Source organism: Arvicanthis niloticus, chromosome 1 (genome assembly GCF_011762505.2).
Source record: "Arvicanthis niloticus isolate mArvNil1 chromosome 1, mArvNil1.pat.X, whole genome shotgun sequence".
NCBI classification, from domain to species: domain Eukaryota; kingdom Metazoa; phylum Chordata; class Mammalia; order Rodentia; family Muridae; genus Arvicanthis; species Arvicanthis niloticus.
In genome coordinates, this window is record NC_047658.1 from 27785076 (window position 1) to 27812960 (window position 27885).

Consider the following 27885-nt stretch of genomic DNA (forward strand, 5'->3'; position numbering starts at 1 on the left):
TGCTTTCGACACCCCTCTTTAGTAATGGTATGAGGTGGGCAATGTAGCTGTTTATTGGTTCCCTATATTTAGAAAACAAGAATATAACTTTTTTTGTTTAAAGAGTGTTTTTCCAGTAGACCAAAAAAGTAGCTCAATGGGACATTAACACTACTCCAGGAAATTCTGTGGACAATTCAGTGTTTATTTTATTCTAATTGGGGAAAGTGCAACATTTCTTTTCACTGAGATACCCTTCCTGGGATGACTTTTTCTACTCTGTTTTAGTCTCTAGAAGAAGTCTGTGACCTGTTACATGCAGCTCCTTTCCAGAATATCTTACCTCGAGTCCACGTAAAAGGTGAGTCTGCATCATAAACCAGAGTTCACACTGCATGTAAAGAGGTCGTACTACACTGTGCAGCCTGAGAAAAGGCCAATGTTCAGTTATGTTGGTGCCTGTTTAGTCATACCTAGGGAGTCTCTGTGGGGAGTGTCTAACCTGGTTATAATTCATGAACTCAAGTATTTATAACTATAATGATATCTAGGATCTGTTTCAAAATAACACAGAAACAGAGTAAGTGGCCACCAAGGTGACAGTTGTCATAGTGGATGATAAGAGGTTCACTGTACCATTTTGCTTTAGATGTTTAGAGTTTTCAGTGAATTTTGAAAACTGCACATTAGATATAAACTCTTCTATGTTCCCCCATTCTGTTGATAATTGCATGAAAATGCTACACTGTCCCAAGCTGAAAGCAGATTCTAAATGCATTTACATTGCATAAGTAAATCTGTTAGCTTGAATTAAAATTACAAATAAGCCATTTTAATATACTACAATATACTCTTTCCAAAGAGAATCTGTATCCATGGAGTTTACGGAATCTTAAAATTCTGTTAAAAATTAAACTTCGGCAATTTTAAAATCTTACATAAGGACAGAGCTTAATAATGTATTTTCCAATACAGAGGGGGAGAGAGTGGATGCCAAAATGAAAAGACTAGAATCCAAGTATGCCCCACTGCATCTTGTCCCGCTGATTGAAAGGCTGGGGACCCCACAGGTAATGGATGCTATGGTTGCTAGGGTTTGTATATGGGGTGGAAATTCACATTAGGCCAGTGCAGAGGTTGGAAGCAGCCAGAAGTTATTGTGAGGGCAAAAGACTTGCAGGAGTTGGGAGGATTAGAGATGGTATGCAGAAAGGGCTTAACATGTATCTCAGGAACAAAGATGTACTCAGATGTTGTCTGTTTTCATATTCTACCCTTTCATGAACAATTGTTGAGTTTTTTGTTTTGCTTTTTGTTTTTTTTTTTGTTTGTTTTGTTTTTGTTTTTTTGAGATAGGGTTTTTGTGTAGCTCTGGCTGTCCTGGAACTTGCTGTGTAGATTAGGCTGGCCTCAAACTCAGTGATCCACCTGCCTCTGCCTCCTAAGTGCTGGGATTAATAGTGTGCATCACCACTTCCCAAAGCTTTTTAATAGGGGTTCTTCTTAGAAGAAATTGTGACAAAAGACAAGGTATCAGAATGAAGTTTACCCTAGATCTGGCATTTGAACAAGATTTTTGTTTTTGTTTGAGGTTGTCTTATAGACTCTCTTTGGTGGCATTGCTGGCTTCTACCTACTATCTATGCCAGTAGATTTTTTGTGACCATTAGAAACGTCTTTGGGAATTGCCATGTGACCTAGAGGCAAAGTTGCTTGCAGTTCCAAATGGCTGTACTTCACTCTTCTAGACTTCAGTATTTTAATCTTTAGAATATAGGTAATAGCTGATATAACCTGTTGATGTCAACTTAGCATTTTCTATCTACTGCAGAATAAACAGACTGGTGGTAGTTTGATTTTAGCCCTTCAGTATTCTATCATGGCTTGTAATACCCCATGTACTTTTTGCAGCAAATTGCAATTGCAAGAGAGGGGGACTTGCTGACCAAGGAGCGGCTCTGTTGTGGTCTGTCCATGTTTGAAGTCATCCTGACACGGATCCGGACCTTTCTGGATGATCCCATTTGGCGTGGGCCCCTGCCCAGCAATGGGGTCATGCATGTGGATGAGTGTGTGGAGTTTCACAGACTATGGAGTGCCATGCAGTTTGTTTATTGCATTCCTGTAGGAACACACGAGTTTACAGTGGAGTAAGTGTGTGTGTGTTCTGTGACTCTTTGGAAGAGTGGGAGAATTGGCAAGGGTACCCAGGTTGCTGAAAGGAGTGTGAAGTCAGTACAGATGACAAAACTCTTAGTACACAAACATTCCACTGGTTTAATGCCACTGAGGTGTGGCTCCTTCTTTGATGCCAAAGAAAGGATTTAGTATGAGTATCTGGGAATTATTTGAATCTAAAGTAACTGAAGGCAAATTTGATATATCCTGTTCCTGGGTGGCAGAACCATAAAGTTATTCTCTACAGGTCTGTGACCATAAAATAACATGCTAGAGGAACCCAAAATTGGCATTATCAAAAATAGAAAATTTCTTGTGCTTGTCTTTCTCCTGAGAAACTGTAGACAAAGGAAATGTAGTCTGATTATTGACCTTTGCAGACACTCATGAGAGTCCACCTGTTTGTTCATTCTCCTTATTGCTTGGTGCTTCTAGGCAGTGTTTTGGAGATGGGCTCCACTGGGCTGGCTGCATGATCATCGTACTTCTTGGACAGCAGCGGCGCTTCGCTGTGTTGGATTTCTGCTATCATCTTCTCAAAGTTCAGAAACATGATGGCAAAGATGAGATCATCAAGAATGTGGTATGTGGACAAAATCTTTGACACATTTGTCTAGGCGGAGAATGCTTATCCTAATGTAAAATTCAAGCGTAAACATAATGCAACAAAACATAGCCCAGTTTCCTTTTTCTTTGTAAGGTAACTAGATCTACTTACCTTACCTGCATTTTCAGATTGTTGACACACTATTCTAGTCTTCTAGCTTCCAAACCATGTGGTTTTTTAAGTTGCTTTTATTACCTTTTTGTAATCTTACTCATTATGTTCTCAAATGTTTTCCCTTCAGAACATTATTGTTAAACTTTCTTCTGCTTTCCATGACTTACTCTGTTGTATTAGTTTTCAGTTGCTCCCAGAACTAAACACAATAAGTTTAATTGATCATCTCACTTTTCAACATCTACATAGCTCAGCTGATTCCCCTGCTTAGTCTCACAAAGCTAAAAGGACTGTGTTTTCCCTGGAGGCCTTGAAGGATGAATGTGCTTTCAGTCTCCTTTTAGTCACTGGCTGAATTGTAATTGTAGAAACGAGGTCCAGTTCCTGCTGTCAGCTCATTTCCTCACTTGCTTTCCACATGGCCCCTTCAAATGACAGGGCACCACCCACTTTCATCACATCCTTCCTGTCAACAACTCAGGAAACTTTTCTGCTTTGATTATAGACTGGGTTTGTCCAGACAATCCAAGAGTTCTCTTGAAGTCACTCAAGACTATCCATAGGTGCAAAGAAATTCAATGTGGGCATGAGGTAGTTTCCATACCTCCTTTGTTGGCTCTCTGGAATATAACCAGAAAATTTTCTTCTGCTATGTCTTTGAGATAACTAATTCATTTCAGGTTAAGTTAGCCAGAATTTTTACTTTCAAAATTCCTTCTTAGTTTTAATTTGGTTCTTAAAATCTTGGCGGGTATATTCAAATTGTAATGTCTTGTTATTTTATGTAGCATATTATATATAAAATACATATTTTCTGATAATTGAAGGCCTTGGAGTCAGACATTTAAGACTAGCATTCTTGTGTTTACATGACAAGCTTCTTTTTTGTTTAACCATTGGAGATTTGCTATGGTTCACTGTCACCCTGGGTTATTAGAGCTTCCCATTAAGTCTCCAGCTATCTCTTCATTCCAGTCTACTCACAATGCTTTCAAGTTATGTTTGTCATCTTTATCTAGTCTTAGAAGATTCAAAGCATCTTTTCCACAGACCTGTTAAACTGGAAACTTACACCTTATTAACTTATAGTATTTGCATATATATATTAATATGTTACATTATATTATATTAATATATATTAATATTCCAGCTTTTGGCTTATAGGTTCTTTTTGTTTGCTTTTGGGTTGGAGAAAAGGGTCATCCAGCATGACCTGGAACTCACAATGTACCCAGGCTGGTACATTGAACTCAAGTTTCAAACCTTGAACTCAAGTTTCATCTTGAGTAGTAGAATACTGACATAAGCCACCTCTCCTGACCAATAGGCAACTGATAAATGAACGAACTTGTTTTTAAGTTTTATACTTAGCAATACCAAGATTACAAGGTGAATTTAAATTGGAAATGTATTCATCATTCCAACTGTGATATTAGAAAGATGGTAGGGGTCAATTTAATTTTCTGTAATTTTTCTGAAGTAGAATCCTTGAATTTTAAAGTACAATAAATATACCAGTCTGATCTCATTGTAGCCATTGAAGAAGATGGTGGAGAGGATTAGAAAATTCCAGATTCTCAATGATGAGATCATCACTATCCTGGACAAGTACTTGAAATCTGGCGATGGGGAGAGCACACCTGTGGAACATGTCCGCTGCTTCCAGCCACCCATCCACCAGTCCCTAGCCAGCAGCTGAGGGCTAAGCTCACAGCACCCCAGTAACTGATGGCATGTTTGTCTTTATGTAAACTATACTGAAATTTTTAGGGGCTATTTTCCATTATGTCTGAACCGACATGAAGGGGTACTTTTTGATCTGAAAGCTTAACTTTATAAAACTTACTTATTTTTCTATACTAAAATTGTATATGCCTTTGGAATTGGGAAATCTGAGAATATGGTTACTAGTTGTTGCCATTATGGTCTTAACAAATATTTTCATGCTGAATATTCCAGTAGCTAGTTATAAAATGCTAAATTCACTCATTATCCTGCAAGAGCATAATACCAACTAACTGTATTTAAAAAAAACAAAAAAACAAAACCCATATCAATTACTTTTAAATTTAATGACTAGCTTTGTTTAGGGATTTTTATGATGACCTTTAAGGAAATCTTTTCTAAGTCATTGTTCCAGATAGTAAAATTGTTTCCTCTGTTCAAGTGAATCCAAAAGTGAGTCTGATTTGTGAGATATGACTAAACAATTAGAGAAATAAAAATTAATGGAATCTGTTTGCGTTTGTTCATTAGCATGATGTTGTGTCCACCCCTGTACATCCCCCACATTCCACATGTCATTTTCAGTAGGACAAGATCATGACATCTTTCAAACACAACTAGAACTTAACATTCAGGTCTGGGCAGGGATGAAATGAAAGCCAGTGAGATGCAAGACAATTGTGTCATCCATAAAGGACATGAAAGGAACACCAGAACTTCTATGGTATGTGCATCTACTCTTTGGGACCAACAGAATTGGGGCATAGTTACAGTGGACACTGCAAAAAAGGGACTGGGGGAAGCCTTACCCTAACAGCTCTCAGCATACCTTCTCGATTACTGGGGGAATTACGTCAGTATGCCGAGTGAAAAACAAGAACCCAATTTTGCTCTACTATCAGAAGTATGAAAGTGGAGAGAAATTGAGAATCTGGTATAGTGATGTGCCACTCACATCCCAGCTACTTGGGAAGCTGAGGAATGAAAATTGTTGAAGCCCAGGAGTTCAAAGACAGCTTAAGGAACATAGTAAGATCCCTGTCCTAAAAACAAACATAAAGAGAAATGTCATTGGGCTGGAAAACACCAAAGTCCAAAAGCGTCGAGCTTTATTTTACACAGAAAATAAAACACAGGTACTATTCAGCTGTACTGTAAACCTGAGTTACATTTTAAACAAGCCTATTTATCAAAAAGTTACCTAAAATATTTTTGTTGATATGAATAGTCATAATGGCGTCTGTACTGACCCTATGAAGTGTAGATTTTAAAAGTTAACAACTATATTACCAAGTGATAGGCCAAATAAAATGCTTGCGTACAAGATTATGTACGTATAAAAGTGTACATACAACACACATTCTCAATGTGGAAACTTTTCACCCCCAAGGGAATGAACATTGGCTTTTTTTTTTTTTTTTATGTGCAAAATAAGACATAGATACAGTACTTAAAACAGACATAAATTATATCTGTGAGGGTGAGGGGGAAACCTATTCTCTCTGGCATTTAAGTTATATAAGAAGACTGTAAATGTAGCTCAATTTTAGAACATTTATGTAGAATATACAAGATCCTGTGAATGACACTGAGTATGGCCCAAAAAGGACTTACACAGAGGGAGGCAGGCAGAGTCCTTAAGAGTGCCAATTAATAGAACAAAGCTAACCCCACTCCAAAACAAAAAAAAAAAAAAATTTTCACAAAACCAGTACTAAGCCACTCTACAACCATGGGCAGGAACAGGTAACAGGCATAGACCCAAACCTTAGTTCTTCCTATCAGTGAGGGGTAGGATGGAGGGGGGTGATTTTTGAAGCTAATACATGACTTTGAAATGGGCAGGTCTGAAGCTGGAGAATGTTCCTTACACTGGCCTAACCTTTTTGTACCTGTTTGCATTTTTCTATAAACATTTTTTCAGTTTCTAAAAAAGACAACCAAAATACAAACTCTGAAGCAAAATAAACCACTTGGTTCAAAGAGACCTATGTAAAACATTTTAAATCTAAGCATTTACAATCAGAATAAGGACTTTGTTCCAATTTGTCATTTTATGCAAGATGAGTTTCTAAATTTAAGAAGCCACAAGAGTTTCTGTTGACATCCCAGAGTTAAGGGCTGAATGACAATCTAATCCATTCTGAACACACACTGAAAGGTCCAAGAGCTCACATAAGATGACAGAGATCCAGTCACTATGGAAACAACAAGTACTGACTGATAGCACAGTGGGGTTTTTCTAAAAGGTGGCCAGCAGATGTGTGTGGGAAACCAGATGTTTGGGTGACAAATCACCACCTGAGAATTATTTTCTTGGAATCACACACACATATCTTCATAATCAAAAAGCCTTAGTATGATGAGGTATCGATGAATTGGGGATCGCAAATGTACATTTTAATGTTCATCACCAATGGGAAAAAATGAAACATTTTTATATGCTTAAAATTGTCATTAGTGCATTTAGATTTCTGGAGAATGAATAAAAATGTAAAATATCTTTACAATAATACAATGTTATTAGAAATTAGCCATGTACTGAGGTCATATTAGTGAGCTACCATTGTTTAAATATAAGAAAAGTAATTTCTTGATCCAAATTAGTGAAAACTTAAAAAAAGATTGTCTTTAGAGGACATTATTTGAGGATAATTTTTTTCAGATACATTCTGATACTCAAAAATCACTTTATAACAGAATTATAGGTTTAACTTTTCAAACATATCCTTAAAAAGATGTCAGATTTCCATTTCTACGGGAGATATTTTCACCAGTGTGTTCGATTCCACAGGGTAAGTCTTCTTCATTATTATTAAGAACTTCATACATATTAGAAAGATTGCCATTCATTGCCTTTTCATCTTTTCGAAAAGATACTGGCAGACTTGCTAAACTAAAACTGACATCTTTAAAGGCATGCAACAAAAATATCCCCACAATGATTGTGAAGAAGCCACTCAAAGTCCCAATGACATCATCAACAGGCATATCTTGCCATTCTTTAAAAAGAATAGCTGAACAAGTCAAAACTGAAGTTGTGAAGAACACATAGTATATTGGAGTCACAATGGAAGTGTTGAAGATGTCCAAAGCGCGGTTTAGGTAATTAATCTGTGTGCTCACACAGACCACAAGACTAAGCAGCAGAATCCAGGCGAGGGGGTGCTGCAGGACAGGCTTTCCAGCCAATAACTCTTTTATGGTGATACCCAAACCCTTCACACAGGAGACTGAAAATGCTCCAATCACAGAGCAGATTGTTATATACACAAGAATGTTTGTCTGTCCGTGTCGAGGTCCCACCACAAAGATGAATATCAAGGCCACAATGACCACAAATGTTGCAAAGACCACAAAACCTAGAGGAAGCAAAGAAAAGCTATATTGAAACAATATACACACAAACTCAACAGGAATGGTATATGTATCTCCCAGTACTGCATCCTCAGATTTATCTTGCCTATAAAACTATTTGATGGATTCATTTTGCAATGTTAAAGAATTTGTAAGTTACTAATTGAAGGTAACTCCTATTCACACCAAAGAGACACATGAGTCTAAGAAAATAATTCTTGGTTGGGGATTTAGCTCAGTGGTAGAGCACTTGCCTAGCAAGCACAAGGCCCTGGGTTCGGCCTCAGCTCTGGAAAAAAAAATAATAATTCTCAATTTTCTCTTGTTCCTCTAGCAAAATCTCACACAAATTCATCAGAAGTATACATTGGAGGGCTGAAGACAGTGCAGCTGGCAGAGTGCTTGCCTGGGATATGCAGAGCTCTTGATTCAATCCTCAGTACCACTTTAAAATAAAAGTACACAGTCTAAAATTAAAATATGCTTCATAGTATAAACAAAAACTTACACCGCTGACATTTTTTAATTGTTTTTTCAACAGATGACTTCTCTGCATACCCTGGTTGTCCTGGAAGTCCATCTGTAGACCAGGCTGTTCTCTACCACTTAAGTGCTAGAAATAAAGGAGTGTGGCAGCACCACTGACACTTTTAAAGTATTCTAAATCACAAGGCGGAGGAAAATGATGATCACAACAGGGGAAGGAGATACCAGTGTAGACTAAGTTCAGACGTGCCCTTGAGTGTTCATCTCTATCTGCAAAAATCAGAAATTATAGCCAAGTGATGGTGGTGTACACCTTTAATCCCAGCACTCAGGATGAAGGGGCAGGCAGATCTCTGAGTTCAAAGCTAGCCTGGTCTACAGAGTGAATTCTAGCATAGCTAGGGCCACACAGTGAAAACCTGTCTTGAAATATTTTTTTTAATTAAAAAAAAAGAAATATAAAAATCATTAGTTATGAGTTGTTTTCTTAAAAGGGACACATCTGGAAATAAATCAAGTATCAGGATAAGCAGCAAGTCAACAAGAGAACCTAAACATTGCTGGGGTTTTGGTTGAGTATGGAGAATAGTGGTATGAATCATAGCTGACAACTGTATAATTATGTGGACCAGCCATAGTTCTCAGCAATTCTCAGAAGTTCTCCACTGCAGATAGTCCATAAATGGCCTTCTACATCTGAAGATGAAAAAGGGGAAAAGGGAGGAATTGGGGAGGCACATGCCAGTAACCCTAGCACTCTGGAAGTAGAGTCAGAAGCATGTGGAACTCATGATTATCTCTGGCTATAACAAAAGTTCAAGACTGGCCTAGGCTACATGAGACTGTCAAAAACAAAGAAAAATACAAAAAAGAAGAGGAAACAAACCAAGGCTAAGAAAAGCCAATCTACTCCTTCAAACTCCACAAATAACAGACTATTTAAAGCAGACAGAAACAAGGAAAGAAAGACAGTAATAGATATATTTCTGAGTGTATTTTAAGTACAAGATACTGTAAATCTGAGAAAACCGAATCCTGAGCTGGGCATGGTGGCACACACGATCGGAGCACTTAAGCAGAGGCAGGTAGATCTCTGGTTAGTTTGAAGCTATCTTAGTGTATACAGAGTTCCAAACAAGCCAAAGTTACATGGTGAGACTGTGTCTCAAAAGAAAAAAAAAGTTGGATTCTACATGTTGCATCAGAATGTGACTCAGTAGCACAGAACACTCACATGCACTGTGGAGCTGGAGCAGAGTATAAAGGTGAAAGGAAACCAGATTACTGGTTCAAAGTCCCCTAGGCTTTAGACAACTTAAGAGTAGAACCAGACAAGGGGAAGAGTTCTAGGAGGAAGTGATGATTCCTTCGGGATAAGTAGGAATCACTAAGCAAGTAAGATAACAATCTTGAGGTAAATTTCAAGGTATACAAGAAACCTCCAATAAACTAGGTAGAGTGATGCACCTAAAATTCTAGCACGTGAGACAGACAGTGCGGCAGGCACCAGGTGCTGGTGGCCAGCCTAGGCTATAAAGTGAGAGCCTGTGAAAATAAGAGAAAAAGAAGGAAATAATCATAATGTTTAAAAGTTTTATTGTAAGGGGAATATAAAGAAATATAGTAAACCTATATAAATGTAATAGGTACCAGATAATGACTGTGGTCAAGGAAATAGCAGTGATTTAAGCATATTATTTGGAAATTAAAAACATAATTAAACAACAAAAAAAAGACAAGAGGCTAGGGACACATGAGAACCATTTCTTATAAGCTGTGTAAAACAATTCATCTATGTACACACAAAATCTAGATTAAGATAAAACTAAAATTTAAGTACAGTAACATTAATGAGGCTTTTCTTACCTGGATCACCTAACTTATGAGACATTTCATTTAAGGTCTCAATCTCTTCTTCCTTTGGAGCATGAATGACCATAACTGTAGACCCTAGAATACTTAGCAGACACCCAATTTTCCCATGAAGATTAAGTCTTTCATTTAGGAAGTATGAAGACAGAATGGCACTAAAAGGAAGAATAAAAGTTGAACACTTAAATTAGCTCTTTTCAAACTTTTAAATTTAACAGACATGCAATGCAGATCACGGACAGAACACACACAAAAATATTTCTAGCTTTTTGACAAAATCATAAAACTGTAATGAGGTCTTAAAGTTTGCTTAGCGAGAAAGCACTGTTTCTTCACCTGAATTTGTGAGCATCCAACTAGCAGGATAAAAATATGGCCTCTGCCTCCATCTATACTTGTCTCCTTTGCTCAATAAGTACATTCTGCTCAATAAGTACATTCACCCTCCTAATCAATTAGCCTGACCAGACTGACTGAAACTGCTTGGCTGTGAGTACTGTGGCTCTCTCTCTCTGTATCAACTGGGAACTCATGTTAGTACCCCAGAAGACACTGTAATAAAGTACTGCCCTTGCCTTTCCAACATACTTCTTATACTTCCTCCCTTGTCTTTTTTACTGCTTCACTCTTAGACTGGCATTTTTGTATGAGTGCAGAATCTAGTCTAGGACCATCAGAACTGTTGCCCTAAAGCTCCTGGAACAAAATGAACCACCTCCTTCATATACACTGAAACTGTGCATTTATCATCTTCCTACTGTAAGACTCCACATGAAATATCAAGAGCTATAATTTATACAGCCTAATTCTGAATTAAAAAAAAAAATCTGTATCCAAGTCAATGTTTCAAGTTTACAAAACTTCAATGTACTAACGTTTGCCTTCTTTTTTAAAACTACATCTATTTATCTCCCTCACTCCCATCTGTCTCTCTTTTCTATCTCTGTCTCTCTTGATCTGTGTGATGAGAAGACAACTTCCATAAGTTGGCTGTCTCTCTTCCACCAAGCTTAGCAGTAAGTGTTTTTACCTCCTAAGTCATTTTGCCAGCCCTTATGTATTGATTTAATTGTGTATGATTTGCCTACAATCATCCTAAGTTATTTGGAAATACAGAGTCAATAAACTGTAATCTGAGAACATTTTAATTATTAATTTACCTTTAAACTGCAAAGTTTTTATAACTTATAGTTAGTTTTATTCAAACTTAAAAAGAAAGTACAGAATAAACAAGATCACCATATAATAAAGGAAAGTTAAGGATTAAAAACAAAATAATCATATTTTATATATAATTTAATAGAAAGGGCAACAGGAGTTCTCAACTTTCAAAATAGTAGTAAAAACTCAGACTTCAAATAGGCTTAACTATTTGGATTAATCATTACAGTAACAAAACAGGACAAGTTTTAAGCTGGTCTTGCAAAACAAATACCTCATGTCAGTCTTTAGAGGTATACAACCTCCCTGCCACCCCATCCCCAAGACCTGATGTTCTGTAATAGTTAATGAATCCTACCTACAACAGTGTATGTATACTGAATGGTAAATGTTAAAATGAGCAGCAACGTTCCTAAAGTTGAAATCACTAATATGCTGGTCCTGGATATAAGCAGAAGAATAAAATGGTTTTGTCCCACAGATCAATAACTATGAAAAAACACTACTACAGATTATTTAAAATTCCTCAAGAGTGTTCAAGTATATTGACAAATAATCAGCACTTTAGTATTTTACAGACTAAAATACCATTTCTTGTGTGAAATACAGAGTCTTACCTTACGAGGACACTGAGCGCACCTAGTGGAGTTACTAGTGTGGCCGGAGCAAATGCATATGCAGCAAAATTGGCCACTTCACCAGCTCCCACTGAAGAGATGAACAATAAAAACCCATCTCAGACAGGAATAGACTCAATTTGAAGATATCTGCATTTTATGTAACACATACCTAGTATTTCAACTATACTGTTGTTCATAACTTCGTATCTTCTCTCATCTAGGTATGAGTGCTGTAAACTACCAACATCTGGTACCAACAATCCAAGTCAGTAAATGTAATTAAAATCAACAGTTTTAATGTAAAAGATACAATTTATGTATAGGGCATTAATAGATTTGTAAAGTAGGACAACAAATACACTTAAAAGAAGCTGACACTGATATAAAGGTAAATTTCACAAGCTTTTCTGGATCTTTTTTTAAAAGCAAACACTTTTTTATTTTTACTTTTTGAGATGGTATCTTGCCAGTTCAAGTGCACACTCAGCTCATGTTTTTTAATTCCCTACTCCTTTTCTTTTTCTTTTCTTCTCTCCTTCCTTTCCTCCCTCTTTAAGAGATGGGGTCTCATTATGTTACCCAGGCAAACCTCACATAGACTCAAATAATCCTGCCTCAGCCTCCCACACAGCTAGAGCTACAAGCAAATGCCACTTTAGCAAATAAACACTTTGAAGGAAGATTTTTTTTCTTCAGCTTGTTTTCAGTGTAACTGTTGATTGATTCATCCAATACACTATTACTATATGCTTTCAATACTGCTTTCTGTTTGACTGGTTTTTCCTAGTAGTGGTGAGAAGGCATTTTTCCCCCCTTCTTTGGGTTGTTTTGTTCTTGAGACCAGTTCTCATTATATAACCTGGATTGGCCTCATACTTTTTAATTTTGTTTTTATTTTACGTGCATGAGTGTTTTGTCTACATGTATGTCTGTGTACTTTTTGCATGACTCATACCCCAAGAGGCCAGGGAGGATAGTGCATATCTGGGAACTAGTTAGAGACAGTTGTGAGCAGCCAGTGCTCTTAATTACTGAGCCATGTCTCCAGCTCCTGGCCTCAAACTCTTAATCCTTCTGCATTAGTCTCTTAAATACCAGGATCGGAGATAGGCAAGTGTTATCCATCATTCTAGGCTACATGTTTTTATTACGTTTTTATCAGGCATACAAAGAAGTATCTTCCACTGCCATTTCCATTCACAGTCCATCACTGAAAAAAGTTAGGTCAGGAGAGCTGTTTATTGGCTTTCTTTTTTAAAATTTTTATATGTATTTTTATGTGTATGAATGTTTTTGTTTGCCTGTATACATGTACACTACATGTGTGCCTGGTATTCAAGTAAATCAAAGGAGGACTTGAGCTCCCCTGGAACTGAAGTTACAGATAGCTGTGGGTTTTCTGCAAGAGCAAAAAGTGCTCTTAACTATTGAGCCATCTCTATCCAGCCCACTTTGGTCGGCTCTATCATATAACCCAGGATCACCCACCCAGGTTGATATTGCCCAGTGAGCTGGGCCCTCTCATATCAATCATTAAGAAAATGTTCCACAGACAAGCAAGCCCTCAGGCCAGTGTGATGGAGACAATTCCTCTACTGAGCTTCCCTCTTCCCAGGTGACTCTAGATTGTGTCAAATGGACAATATCAGTGACGAAAGAGTCTGTTCTCTGCTTATATGAAACTGTCAAAAGGGATGGCAGGGGTGTGGTATTTGAATTCAAGTCTTCTTATATTGTCCTGACTGGTATTTCCTGCCTCCCCTAAAGAGTAACTGGCCTGCTAGGCATGGTGGAACGTGCCTTTCCCAGAACTTGAGAGGCAGAGACATGTATATAGCTCAAGTTTGGGGCCAGCCTAGTTTATAAAGGCTACACAGGGAAATGCTGTCTTGAGAAAAAAAGTTTTATAAAGTAACAGGGGCTACAAGTACACACCACTATGTCTGGCTGAGTACTGTACCACTATAGCCAACTTTACTTCTTCTTGATATTCAAATCGTTTTGTGTAAAACTAAGTGAGAGGACATGCCTGTAATCCTAGCACTTGGAACGTAGAAGCAGCAGGGTCAGAAGTTCAAGATTATCTTTAGCTACTATCTTAGCAGTTTAAGTCCAGCCTAGGCTATGTAAAACCATGTCCTTTAATTAACTAACTAGCTAATTAATTAGTGAGAAATGTTCTCACTATGTAGCTCTGGCTGACCTTGAACTAGCTATGTAGACCAGGCTGGCCTCAAACTCGGAGACCTGTATGCTTCTAGTGGGATTAAAGATGTGACCAACCATGCTCTGTGAGTTTCTATCTTAAAAAAAAAAAAAAAAGTTTTATACAAAAGATTTTAATATCAAAACTGCTGCTTATGGTCACTAAGGATTTACATAATTGCTAAACCCAAGAGTCAATGTTCAATCCTCATTGTACTTACTTTGTATCAACATCATTTGACACCAACCAGAACTGGTTCCCCAAACCCTATCACTTGGCTCCAAAGGCTTACTTGGTTTCCCCTTGTTATTTTGAGGTTTAGTTCCAGCCTCTTTCCTCCTCTACTCCTCAACTCTAAATTTATCTACTCTGTATTCTGAGTATCTTATATGTGGAAATGATATTCTCATTTCCTAATGATATCCTTCAATCTTTGGCTTTAAAGAGATAGCAACTCCCAATTTGTTGTCACCACCCTGAATGACCTGGTAGAAGTCCAGAGCTATCTGACTGCCAATTTCACATATCTGCTTAACTTTTTAATATAAACTTTTAACATTAATGCACTCAGAACAAACTCCTGATCTCCTCCTACCTGATCTGCTCAGGTCCTTCCTATATCTTCAGCATTAGAACAGTCGTTTCTATTGACCATGGCCAAGTAAGTCTTCAGTGTCCTTCTTTTATACCATACATTTTAGTCAGTAAGAGAATACACACATTTTGTCAATTCTACATTGAAAACATATTCAGAATCCATTTCACTATACTCCCTGATACTACCTTGGTCCGTGTTGTCACCTCTTCTTTATATAGTCAGTCTATGCATGGACACAGCAGCCAAAGAAATGATACCACACATTTACCTAAGCTCTCCAATGGCTTTCTATCCAACAAATTCAAAATCCTTTCTGTGACCTAAAAAGCCCAACATTGCTTAATAAATGCCCTCGTTTCTCTGACCTTGTTTCCTACTGTCCTTATTGTCCTCACTCCCTTACTACTGAACTTTCTTTAATGCTTCCTGAAGTTTTACTATTCTAGCACTAGCTATGGAGCAAATCACTTTAAAGTATGTCAGTCTAAAACTAGCAGCTTATTGATGTAGTTTGCTGGCCCAGACTTTCGGAAATGGTCAGGATCTTTTAAGAGCCTGGGTCAGATGTACCAAGGCTGCAGTATCTAAGATTAGAACCATATTCCAGGCACTGTTCCAGGCTGCTGTTCAGGGATCTCTGTAAAAATACTTTGGTAGTCTTCACAGCACAGCAACTGGCTTCCCTAAAAAACAATCCAAGAAAAAGGGGGAAAGCTGCACCTCCACTTATGATGTAGCCTTAGAAGCCATACATAAAACTTCCTGGATTCTGTGACCATAGCGGGCCAGCACTAATTCTATGCTTGAGAGGATTACTCAAAGGTATGACTATCAGGAGACAGGAGGCAAGAACAACTGGAGGCATCAAAGAGAAGGCTATCATATTCCCACGCTAGTCCCAGTCCTTAGCAAAGTCTGTGGTTACTATTTTCATTTCAAATGTTCTTTCCTCATATGGCCAGATTCCTCACATCCTCAACTGTCTATTACTCAAATACTATCTTTTCAGTAAGGTTTGTCCTTCCTGGTCTCCTATCTAAAAGTCTGTCTACTTACACTACAGTTTATATCCCCCTTCTAGCTTTGTTTTTTTCCCTCTACACACACACACACACACACACACACACACACACGCACACACACATTTTAACCTATCCTTCTTACTGCTTGTGCCACTTAAAATGTAAGCTTCTTGTAACTGGGCTTTTGGGGGGGAGGGGGGTGTGCTTTTTCCTTCAGCTCTTCAGAACTAAGAACAATGTCAAGATGTAAGAGATGAGATCAACAGACAAGCATCTGTTAAATATTCAAGTCTCAGGTACCTTTTCATTCATTCATTCATACACACACACACACACACACACACACACACACACACACACATTTTGAGACAAGGTTTCTCTGTATAGCCTGGCTGTCCTGGAACACACTCTGTAGACTAGACTGGCCTCAAATTCACAGAGATCTGCCTGTCCCCCAAGTGCTAGAATTAAATAGTTTATGTCTCAGGTGTCTTAACGACAATTTATTTCACATTTAAAAAAAATTTTTAAGTAAGTTTTATTTACATTGGTGTTCTGCCTTTATGTATGTCTGTGTGAGGATGTGAGACACCCTGGAACTGGAATTACAGTTGTGAACTGCCATTTAGGTGCTAGGATTTGAATCTGAGTCCTTTGGAAAAGCAGCCAGTGTTCTTAACCACTAAGCTAACTCTCCGCACCCATTAAAAGATTAATTCTGTGTCTCAGAGTTTTACCCGAATGTATGTATATGTACTATGAGCATGCATGGTACCCACAGAGGTTAGAAAAGGGTATTGGATATCCCAGAACTGGAGTTATGGATGGTTGTGAACAACTATATGGGTGCTGGGAATAGAACCCAGGTCACCTACAAGAATAACATGTGCTCTTAGCTACTGAGCCATCTTTCCAGCCCCCATTCACATACCTTCATAAAGATAGTGACCAAAAAAAAAATTAACAGTCTTTAAGAAATAATGGAGGGAAAGAGAAAAACTCAGATTTTTTTTTTTCTAACTTTCATCTGCCAAGTTTTTCTTTTCTTTTTTTAAGGTGCTAGGGGATCAAATCCTGGATGTTTTATATGCTAGGCAAGTACTCTATTCCTCCATCTCCCAACAAACACAAACACACATCTTTTAACCTACTTATCTGGTTATTACTTTTAAAGGCAAAGATATATCAAAAATGTTTTAATCAGATTAGTTTTTATAAAGATCTTATTATTTAAAATAAATAAGCAATTAACTAAACTACTTTTATAGGCTTCAATCTATTATAAATTTAACTTATAAAAGCAAAATGTTCAGCCGGGCGGTGGTGGCGCATGCCTTTAATCCCAGCACTTGGGAGGCAGAGGCAGGCGGATTTCTGAGTTCGAGGCCAGCCTGGTTTACCGAGTGAGTTCCAGGACAGCCAAGGCTATACAGAGAAACCCTGTCTCGAAAAACCAAAAACCAAAAACCAAAAAAAAAAAAAAAAAAAAAAAAAAAAAAGCAAAATGTTCTAAAATGTGCTAATATGAACTGTAACAACATATATAAAGCATTTAACATAGAGCTCTAATGTTTTCTTGAAATGTTCTCTATACATACTTGATAGCAGTCCAGCCCACCACAACCATTCCTTAAGATATGCATGGCCTCCTTGACCTGTGAATAAAGAAATGTTTTATTTTTTGGAAGATTATCATTCTCTTATAAAACCTGTAACAAGTATTAATTAATCACAGATTTTAAAATATCTGATATGAGATTTCTTGGATATTTCATGATTGCCTTGGAAAAGAGATATGAGGATCATGACTCTTAAAAATGTTTATCTTTGGACTATACTATGAAGTTAAAGAACTAACTTAACCCTCCTACTTAGTGTTCTTTTTAAAAGGCAGCTTTAACAAATAAGAAAGGTAAACCAACAAAAAGTATCAAAGCTGGACAGAGTAGTGCACATCTGCTATCCCAGCACCTGGAAGTCTTAAGTGAGATGAGTCCTACAAGTCTGAAGCCAATCTGGAATACAGAATAAGCTCCAGGAGAGCCTGAACTAGAATAAGATCCTTTCTGGAGGGAGGGAGATTGAAGAAATAGAGCAACTTCAAATGAGTTAGTCTGCAAAGGGGAAAGGTATTTAGACGTGTATAGCCCCACCTGAGAAGACACTACCATCCTACAAAAACAGAAATGCTCGAAAACCAGGCTGCCAGGAAATGATCTACTCTTTCCTTGACCAAATTAAGTTGAAGAGCAATTGATACTTCAGCCATTGTCCATAAGAAAAAAAGCTGAATTTTACAAGTCTATAATTTAGGAATAGTAACAGGGATGCCTTAAGACCAGAAAATAGCTGAGATGCTAGTGTTTTCTCCTTTGTCCATTAAATCCTAAGAGACTGTTTTATGTTTTAACATTGTTGAATTAGATCTGGCCACAAAGTTGGTCTATTCATAAGGTCCAATAGGTGTAAAATGAAGCACAACCAGGAAGATGGAATGTAAGCACTAATATCTGATAATGAAGGGAACTGTGATGGATATCCATGGATTGAACTAAAGTTCAATTATACTGAGTATCCTCCAGGGTACTGTAACATATCTGTATATTGGGGGGAAAGAACATACACCATTCAGATCAATTAGTTGAAAATGCAAACCAGGCAAGACCATTCTTTCCTTTGTTCAATTTTACATCATCAAGAAAAACATCTAAGGCAGAAGTCACAAGTTCTATCACACACAAATATCCCAGTCTTCAATAAAAGTCTGGTTCTATTCATGGATCACATTTCCTCCTGCACAGACATAATGAAATTTAAACCTTGGAAACTACTTTGGCACTGGTCCCATTCCTATTTTGACAGTAACTATAGAAAGAAGCAGTTAACTACTTTTGACAATTTATTTTTCTCATTACAAAACTGGTATCCGATTATCTATTAAATATTTAGAAATCTCTTGAGCAGTTCAAATATTCAAATATAATCACAAAGAACGAAGACAGTGCTTCTATACTCCAAGATCCTGATGTATAAATATATATGTACTTTTTGATACCTAAAGGACATAACTTACCTGCTCTCATGGAGCCTTTTCTGGCAAGTCGCAGAAGGCCTTTTTTTTTCAAAATGAAACTCCCTCCAATGAAAATGCTGGAGGTCATAGCCAATCCCAGACCAATATAAAAGTCATATTTTCCACGCCCCAGGCTCATTTCGTTAGTTACTTAAGTTCCTGTGAGTGACATTGATCACCAAACAGAGAAACTACTTGTACTGGAGACAGGATGATGCAGTCCTCAAACCTAAATGATATGAAATAAGGTGAGATTTTTCACAAACTGATCATGAGAGCTCATATACAATTCAAACATTTCTCTCTTCATAGAGGAAAAAAGAAACTACTTTGACACTGGTACTCTTCCTATTTGTCAGTAACTATAGAAGGAAGCAGTTAACTACTTTTGACAACTTATTTTTCTCATTACAAAACTGGTATCTGATTATCTAATAATTGATCAGAAATGCATATACTATCTAAACTTAGCACTAAACCTAATTATGTTTCTTCTAATTATGGCAAAAGAGTGAACTGTAATATAAAATCAAGCTTGGATTAATTTTATAAATTCTGGCTTTGTATTGTTTTAATTGTTTCCAATCTTAACTGATAGTCCATAATATAATTTTGCTTTTAGGAAAAGAACAGAAAAAGTAAATATAACAATACATGAATCTAGATTATCAATATATTTATCTACATGCTTAAGGATATATTTATCTTCATATAGAGAAGATTTTTTTCTTACACATATATTGTTCTTTTAGAGATATGCATGGGGCTAGGTGTGGTAATACACAATCCTGCACTCAGTAGGCAGATACAGAGAGAGCTGGAGTTTGAGGCCAGCTTAGGCAACATAGGGAGCCACTAGACAGCCAAGGGAAAGAAAGCTGTAACGATATAAAAGTATGTGATGATAATCTATCTATTTAGCCTATCTGGAAACATGCTAGAAAGGGCAGTTTTAGCACTAGTTTGTTAGCAAAGAATGACAGTTTTAACAAACATATCTACTGGGATATGGACTGTAATATTGCTGTTCTTTAGAGAACATAAGGACCAGGGCAGAAATCACAACCAAGTTCCAAAAGCGAAGTTGCCCCAATAGTCTAAGTTAATGTCCATCATGTGAAGGAGAACAGGTCAAACAGCAGCATCAATATAACACTCATGCCAGTAGTCATCTATATAAAACATTTCCCGGTTTCCTCTTTCAAGGGATTTCTAGCCTTCCCTCTGCAGCCCCTAAGGCAAGATGTAAAAATGAAGTTCTAGGTAAAGAGTTGGAGACGCTCAGGCTGAGTACAACAGATATATATGTAAGAAAAGAAAAAAGCTAATCAACCTAAAATACCGATCTATGTGCCCAAACACTTGCCACGTCAAGTTTTAAAGGTAACTTCCTTGTGCCCTATCTGACTGTAACCACCAGCTACAGAGATGGAAACACATGCAGGGAGGAGAAAAGTAGGATTTCTGAACAAGATGGACAACCATTTCTATATACCATCAGAATTTTTGAAAAAGAATTCTGCCTACATTGTTCCTGTTGCACTCTGCATGCCTGGTTACTTGCTTATAAGCAGGTCACCTAAGCTCTAAGCAAATTATTGGCCTTTCAAGCCCACAGCTTTCTGGCACCTCCAAAGAATGAATGTTAATTGACTCTAAAAAAATTAAAGCTGCCTATTCTGGAGTAGCCATTAATATGTAATAAACAACTTCATCATCTAGATCAGATTGTAATATAGAACCAAATTGCCAGAGCCAGAACTAACACTACATATTGAGTAAAATGCAATGACAATACTCACAGCCTGGGAGAAAGATAAATAAAAAAACCTAACTATCAGTCCCTAACTATCAGCCAGGTGGTGGTGGCACACACCTTTAATTCCAACACTTGGGAAACAGAGGCAGGCCAATCTCTGAGTTCTAAGCCTGGTCTCCAAAGTGAGTTCTATGATAGCCAGGGCTACACAGAAAAATCCTGTCTCAAAAACCAAAAACAAAAAACCATGCAAACAATCCTGTCTCATAACAAGGCAGGTGAAGACTCACAACTGAGGTTGTCCTCTAATCTTCACATACGCACCAAAGAATATACTCACACACCCCAAATATACACACACTCACACACAAATGTTTTTATCTACAAGTGACCAATAAATAGCCAAAAAATGTTCAACATCCTTAGCTATCAGGAAAATGTAAATCAAAACTGAACTACAATTCTATCTCAACCCAGTCAGAATGGCTATCATCAAGAAAATAATACAGGGGTTGGGGGAGGGGTAAGGAAACATATTAATGGCAGTGTAAGCTAGTACAGCCTATTTGTATGAAAATACTTCCAAAAACTAAAAACAAGATATGATCTAACTATACTATTTATGGGCCTGTACCTGAAAAAATCTGCTGGCATGCCACAAAATCATCTTCATATACATGTTTACTATAGCTCTGTACAAAATCACCTTCGTATACATGTTTACTATAGCTCTGTTTACAAGTCACAAAATACCAACAGCTGGTGCCTATCAACAAATGAACAGACAAAATGTGTCAGTGTTAGCTATCCTAGAATTCAAGAGATCCACCTGCCTCTGTCACACAAGAGCTGGGACTAAAGGCATGCACCACCACTGCCCTGCTTGACACAAAGATTTTTAAGAGCCAGAAGTGCTCCAATGACTCCCAAGAAAACAGCATCTTTAGACTAACAAGGTTGGTATGAGCTATAATATGAGCTCACAGAGTCTGTGACAGCACACACAACTTCACCACACAAATCCCAGCACTGAGAAGGGAAAGTAGACACAAAGTCTCATTCCTACCCAATAAGCAATTTATAACCAATCCCTACAAGAAAAGGGAAAGTCAGTTTTCTCCAATGGAGTGATACAATACACTCCAGGAACAATTGGCCAATGCAAATGGAGTCCATGGTTTTGCTTTTTTTTTTTTTTTTGTCTTATTGGTTTTCCTCTATCTATCTATCTATCTATCTATCTATCTATCTATCTATCTATCTAATCTATCTTTTGTTGTTTTAAGAAAGAATGAAAAAAGAAAGAATGAGAGCATGAAATGGGAGGATCTAAAAGAAATGATGGGGGGAAAGAATATGCTCAAGATATATTACATGTATCTTAGGCTTTCTCATGCTGTGGTAAAACACTATAGCCAAAAGGCTCTCGGGAAGGAAAGGGTTTATTTCAGTTGCAGTTCCACATCACAATCCATCATCAAAGTCAAGGAAGTCAAGGCAGGGCAGGAACTTTGAGGCAGAAACTGATGCAGAGGCCAGAGGAGTGCTGTTAACTAGCTGGCTCAGACTGCTTTTTTACAGGACCACCAGCCCCAGGGATGTTATGGCCCAAAGTGAGCTGGGCACTCCCATATGGATCATTACTCAAGAAATTGCATCATTAGCTTGCCCACTGGCCAGTCTAGTAAGGACATTTTCTCAACTGAGGTTCCCGAGTCCAAAATGACACTAGCTTGTGAGAAGTTGATATAAAACTAGCCAGCATGGTATGACAAAAAAAAAATTAAAGCAGACAAAGAAAAACACCAATATTATTTGCTGCCATGACATCTGATACAGCTAGGAAAACAATGAACTGCAACACCACAAATCCCCCTCCATACTTCTGTTGATAAAAAAAAAAAATCCTCAAGTCAAACTAACATTATCATGATAACCAGGCAGTGTTTCACATCACATAGTGGGCTTTGGTACTCTCCCAGCCTAAAAAATTATCAAGTCAAGTAATCACATCTCCCTCAGGAGCTACAAGTACAAGAGCCTGCCTCCTACAGTTCTTTATTCTAGTCTGAATATCACACCCATGAGGCTCTGCAAGGTGTGTGTATTCTCTTTGTCTGGTTTAAGTACAGGAAACTAAGAAACTGCTATCTATCTTACATGCCAGGGTTCTGAAGTGAGAACTGCCTGCCTCTCCTCCAATCAATAAGGTAAAGGGGTGATTAAAATAATGCATTTATTTTATGCACTTAAATTCAAATAAGGGTATTCATTTTCATAGTTTGGTGGCTGGTGGCTCACTTAGAATTTGAAGGCAAGACTGCACTCCTAACTGGTATATTTCCAGAAGTAAACAAAATAAAAAAGCAACCTTACTTCTAGAAAGTCATTCATTTTATTCTAAGATCAATGAAAGTTAACTGCACCTATTTTTATTATGCCTTATTTTATTTATTTATACTTTTATTTTATATTTTATACTTTTATTATGCCTTAAAAATTTCCTTCATAATGTAAAGTTTCATGACACTGTTTAAAAATTATTTTCTCTTTTCTTTTTATGTTTACCTACATACTACCCAAACATATTAAGTTGAAAGGGCTTTAGGGGCAAGTTGCCTCAATCATATATGTGTGGTTTTAGAAATTATCAATTACTGTTTCATCTTTGAAAACAAACCTTAAAAAACTTTAAATAAATAATTATTTTATGTATAAGTGGTTTCCCTGCATGCATATACCTATGCGTGCCACTGGTGCCGATGAAGGCCAGTCTCCTGGAACAGAGTTCCAGATGGCTGTGAGTGCTGGTCATCTCCAAGAGCAACATGCGCTCTTAACCACCGAGCCAAGTCTTCAGCTCCCTGTAAAACTCTTCATCGTTAAACTCACTGAGATCCTTAAAGACACTTACTTTGGCTATCTGTGGTAGTTTTCACAAAAGCACTCACTTGTGGTAGCATATTTTATATGAATGGCTTTCTAGAATTAAGGTTGCTTTTTCAGTCTGTTTACTTCTGGAAATATACCAGTTGGGGAGGATCACAGGCTTGTCTTCAAATTCTAAGGCAGGCACTAATCGATGAAAATTAATTACCTCATTTGGACTTACAGTTTACTAATAGGACATATGTGTGAATATCCTGAAAGAAATGAGTTGCTTTGATAGTCTCTGCTCTGGTCATACCCTGTTCCCACTCTCTGTAACTGAACGTCAAACATAGCTGAGGACATGCCACAGGGTTATTTTTTATAAGTCAGGATCAAGCTTAAAGACAGCTGAAAGAAATGGGGAAAAAGGATGGCATCTGAAATGTAAATAAAATATCCAAAAAAAAAAAAAGACAGGTGAACGAGAAAACAGAGGGCATGGAAGATATAGCTCAGCAAATATGAGGACCCAAGTTCAAAACCCTGCACCTAAGTTTTAAAAAGCTGAATATGGCCCCATCAGTACCTATAACGCCAGCATAGCTACAGGTTCAGTGAGAGATCCTGTATCAAGGTATTAACAAGGCAGAGCATTTAACATCTTTAAGTGGAGGAAGCTAGGAATGAGAAAACGGGTAGAGACATTAAATAACTTGTTATGCACATGTAGGCAGCAGAACCAGGACTCAATAGAGGTTCCATCCTTTGTTTTCTCCTTTTCTCAAAGGATGTCTCCAAGTCACAGCAGGTAACCTGTGGCTAAAGCAGGGTCCCAATGTAGTTACCTTTTCTACTCCATATATTTCTCCTACTGCTCTGACAACACTATCACCATTCTTATCACCAAATGTGTACAAAAGAGCCAACAGACATGCATTCTACCTTTAGAACATCATCTTGCATCTGCTCTGCCTAATCAGATTGGTACCTCCAAGCCTCCTGGCCCTAAACCAATTTAAACCACACAATGCAGTGCTGTCAACTGGGGTAGAAAACATCTCTGCCAATCTTATTCCTCCTTTTAAAAACTTAGGAAATAGGATGTAGTACACAGCTAACATGAGCAAAAATTAAAAAAACAAAAAACCTTTGATTTCCCACTACTTACCAAAGTCTTAATGTTGTAATTAAGACCAATAACTAAGACCCTTCCTTTGTTCCACATCTAACTTTTAAATCTTATTTCCTAACACTGTATTTCTCACTCCTTGTGTTCTTTTCACTTTAACCTACTCCTAATTGTTTATTTACCATCTTCACTGCAAAGGGCCCAATCAAAAAGCACTCCTGTAAGCAAGTCCTGCTTGAACTCCAAGGAGCCAAAGTAATTACCATGTTTCAAGAATTCTCTAGTTTTCAGCCTATTCCATTCTGAATTTCCTAACCTGTATTAAGGTTACTTATATAGATTATAACCTCCTTCACTGTGGCTCTCAATGAAGAACTGGTTCACTTATTAATCGCATTTACTTAAACTAAGATGTTCTGAGTACATAATGTATTTATGAACCAGGGATAGAGCCATGAAGAAAAAAACAGACCAAAACTCTGGTCTTCATGAAAGTTACCTTTCAGTTGGAGGCAGGGTAAAACAAGAAATAAAAGGACACTGCAATGTGGTAAATGCTGTGGTGAAAATAATGTACATTAAGGCACTAAGGAGGAGGCCTTGATGAGATAATACTAAGCAGACTTGAAAGGGATGGAAGAAGAACAAAGCAGCAATATAAATGCAGGCTCTCCATAAGAGCAGGTATGCTGTTTTCTGGGAAAGGGAAGATTACTATGGTTTATCCTAAGTGAGCAAAGTTATGTGAGATACCACAGTACAATAACATTACATATCAGACCTCATGGGGGGCCCCTATAAGCAAGACACAAAGCCAAAAGACATAAACACACCTGCAATGCATTTATTTTTACCTACAGTCATCACAGAACTTTATACAAGTATTAATTTCAAATTTATCTACACAAAATTAATACAATTAGATATAAAATATTATATAGCTGGGAACGTTTTAATCTGAGATATGTGCTTAGTTCTACAATGCAGAATTCAGGTTAGTTTGTCAAGTTGGGAGTTTTAAAGTCTCTAATACAATTTTTATTAACTATACATTATATCTCACAACTTATTCTATATACCTGCTACTTTGCATTCTTTGATGCAAGTCCTTCTTCTACCCCACCATCACCATGTCATTCTACAGAGAAGTTCTTGTGCATACCACAACAAATAACAATAAATTAGTCAGAGTTTAAGTGAAGCTTATATTTTCTATAGAAAAAAAAATGGGTACAATTTAGTCATGTGTGACTCATTTTTATATTTTCACAGAACTTCAAAAACAAGTAGAATTGCTTTTCTTACATCAAAGGGCTACTGCTTCACACAATATCCGAAAATAGCACTGCTTCTCCTTTACAACTACAGAAAATACACCTCACGGTGTAAGCAGTCATGAGAGCATCACTCAGAAAATAGATTGTCTTTACTAATCCTGACTGCCATATCATCTTAAAATGTTAGAGCTGAAGGGTCTCCTTATGGAGTTCAGGCTGGCCTTGATCTTGAAATCATCCGTCCCAGCCTCCTGAGTGCTGGAATTACAGGCTTATATCACCATACCTGGCTCTAAAAGTTCAGTTCTTACGTTTACTTCTACATGGTTTTTACTGCAATCTAAAGCTTTTAGCAGTCTTAACTTCATTTTTCTTGTGTATGCACACCAGCAAGTAGTAGCGTGGTTTCGCCACATGAGATCACATTTGTGAAAAACTAAAGAAAACAGCAATATCGGTTACTCTCCATCTTATTTTTCCAGATGGGGTTTCTCAATCAACCTGAAGCTTACTGACTCAACAAGACTAGCTTGACAGAGGTGGGCTGCTACATGTCTAACTGTTTATGAGGGTGATTAAGAGATAGGCATTTTACCAACTGAGCCATCTCCCCAGTTCCTTGGCTGATAATTATAAACCCACACTTAAAAATACTACAGAGCCTAATCTCCAATCTAACTTAGCAACACTGTTAGAAATTAAAATTTTAACTTACATGTATGCTTAATATGGTCTTTCTTTTAAAAAACAGAGATGATTTATTCATTCTCATTTTCTTGGAAATGCTATCCTTTATTCCCATTTAAAGTATTTAACCACGGCAGAGTAGTTCCACCCTGGAAAGAAGAAAACATGGAAAGGACAGAAAATTACTAAATACTTTAGAAACATAGTTACTGGTCTCCACGTTCTTTCACTTAGTTAGTAAGTACTGTAAGAACCAGCCAACTGAGCTTCTACATACAGCTTACTGGAATGAAAAACCTCTGCTCTCGGACTTCCTCTTTTAGCTTTAAAAATAATTAATAAAGGCATCAAATGGGCACATGATATAGTATCTCAAGAAACAGAATTCAAGACGCACTCCTAAACTAAATGCCTTGCCATTATAGTTGAGAGATCAAAGCATGAACCCAAAACACTGCGTTTTGTGTAACTGCGTGAAAAGGAAAACTCGTCGACTCTATTAAGTGCTAGGGAATTGAGTCAAGCATGCTCAAAACGTTACAGCAAGCTGAAACCATCTTCTGAAAACACATTGAAGGCAAATAAAACTGACGTACAGAACTTATCGAGTACGCGACCGGCCAGGGCCAACCAGCCAGACTTCCGCCGGATTGAATGGCAATCAATCCGACTCACCATGGACTTCCTCACTGCGGATCACAAGGGAAGCTGCGTCGTCCTCAGAACACATGAAAAAAAAAAAAAGTCGCCCCTGGGGCCCTTCTCCGACCTCAGGCGTCTGAGACAGCCCGCACCTCGGCCCTAGTGTTTGCTTACAGGAAGTAGCTACCTTAGGGCCGTCGCAGGCCGGCGAGCGACGCGGGTCCCTCCGGGACGCGACCCCGGTGCCCGCTCAGACCCCCACGCAGGCAGCTCGCTCCTGCGCGCACACAGCCACCGACTCCGGCGACGTCCCGCGGGAAGTTCGTGCATCCGGGACTGCAGTGAGCGCCGCCTTCTCCATGGGAGAGCCGAGAGGAGCCTACCTCGGACAGCCTTCGGCCGCACCGCGGCCAGCACCAGAGGAGCCGCCAAGAACCTGCCGAGAAACCTGGACGCAGATTAGTGACGTAGACCGAGCGCGCACGGGGCGGGCCAGCTCAGGCCCCACCCCCGCAAGGTTCT

General features: G+C 38.0%; 2 protein-coding genes across 6 annotated transcripts in view; one reads left to right on the forward strand and one right to left on the reverse strand.

Moving 5' to 3' along the window:
- Positions 1-5116, forward strand: part of Cyfip1 (cytoplasmic FMR1 interacting protein 1) — an 88625-nt gene extending 83509 nt beyond the window's left edge. The window contains exons 27-31 of one of the 2 annotated variants that reach the window (XM_034506993.2): positions 268-340; positions 955-1049; positions 1891-2129; positions 2593-2740; positions 4413-5116. In XM_034506993.2, the coding sequence (XP_034362884.1) occupies positions 268-340; positions 955-1049; positions 1891-2129; positions 2593-2740; positions 4413-4577 (720 nt within the window). In that variant the 3' untranslated portion in view covers positions 4578-5116. The remainder of the gene's footprint in view (positions 1-267; positions 341-954; positions 1050-1890; positions 2130-2592; positions 2741-4412) is intronic. The other variant, XM_034507018.2, reaches the window with a different exon arrangement.
- A 579-nt stretch (positions 5117-5695) lies between these two features.
- Nipa2 (NIPA magnesium transporter 2) lies at positions 5696-27885 on the reverse strand. Of its 4 annotated transcripts, none has more exons than XM_034507030.2 (7): positions 27551-27813; positions 26750-26870; positions 18999-19227; positions 17524-17580; positions 12097-12187; positions 10313-10473; positions 5696-7965 (listed from the first exon to the last, which is right to left on the reverse strand). In XM_034507030.2, the coding sequence occupies exons 3-7, from the start codon at positions 19135-19137 to the stop codon at positions 7334-7336; spliced, it is 1080 nt and encodes a 359-aa protein (XP_034362921.1). In that variant the 5' UTR covers positions 19138-19227; positions 26750-26870; positions 27551-27813; the 3' UTR covers positions 5696-7333. The 4 variants fall into 4 exon arrangements, with proteins under 4 accessions (XP_034362921.1, XP_034362930.1, XP_034362937.1 ...); XM_034507039.2 differs by having other exon boundaries at positions 27318-27813; XM_034507046.2 differs by having other exon boundaries at positions 6414-7965; positions 27747-27885.

Excerpts from the sequence above, each read along its gene's own strand:
- Nipa2 (XM_034507030.2), bottom strand. The coding sequence starts at position 19,137 with ATGAGCCTGGGGCGTGGAAAATATGACTTTTATATTGGTCTGGGATTG. Across the intron at positions 17,581-18,998 it reads AAAAGGCTCCATGAGAGCAG|GTCAAGGAGGCCATGCATAT; the intron begins GTAAGTTATGTC and ends CTTTATTCACAG. Across the intron at positions 7,966-10,312 it reads TCATAAGTTAGGTGATCCAG|GTTTTGTGGTCTTTGCAACA; the intron begins GTAAGAAAAGCC and ends TGCTTCCTCTAG.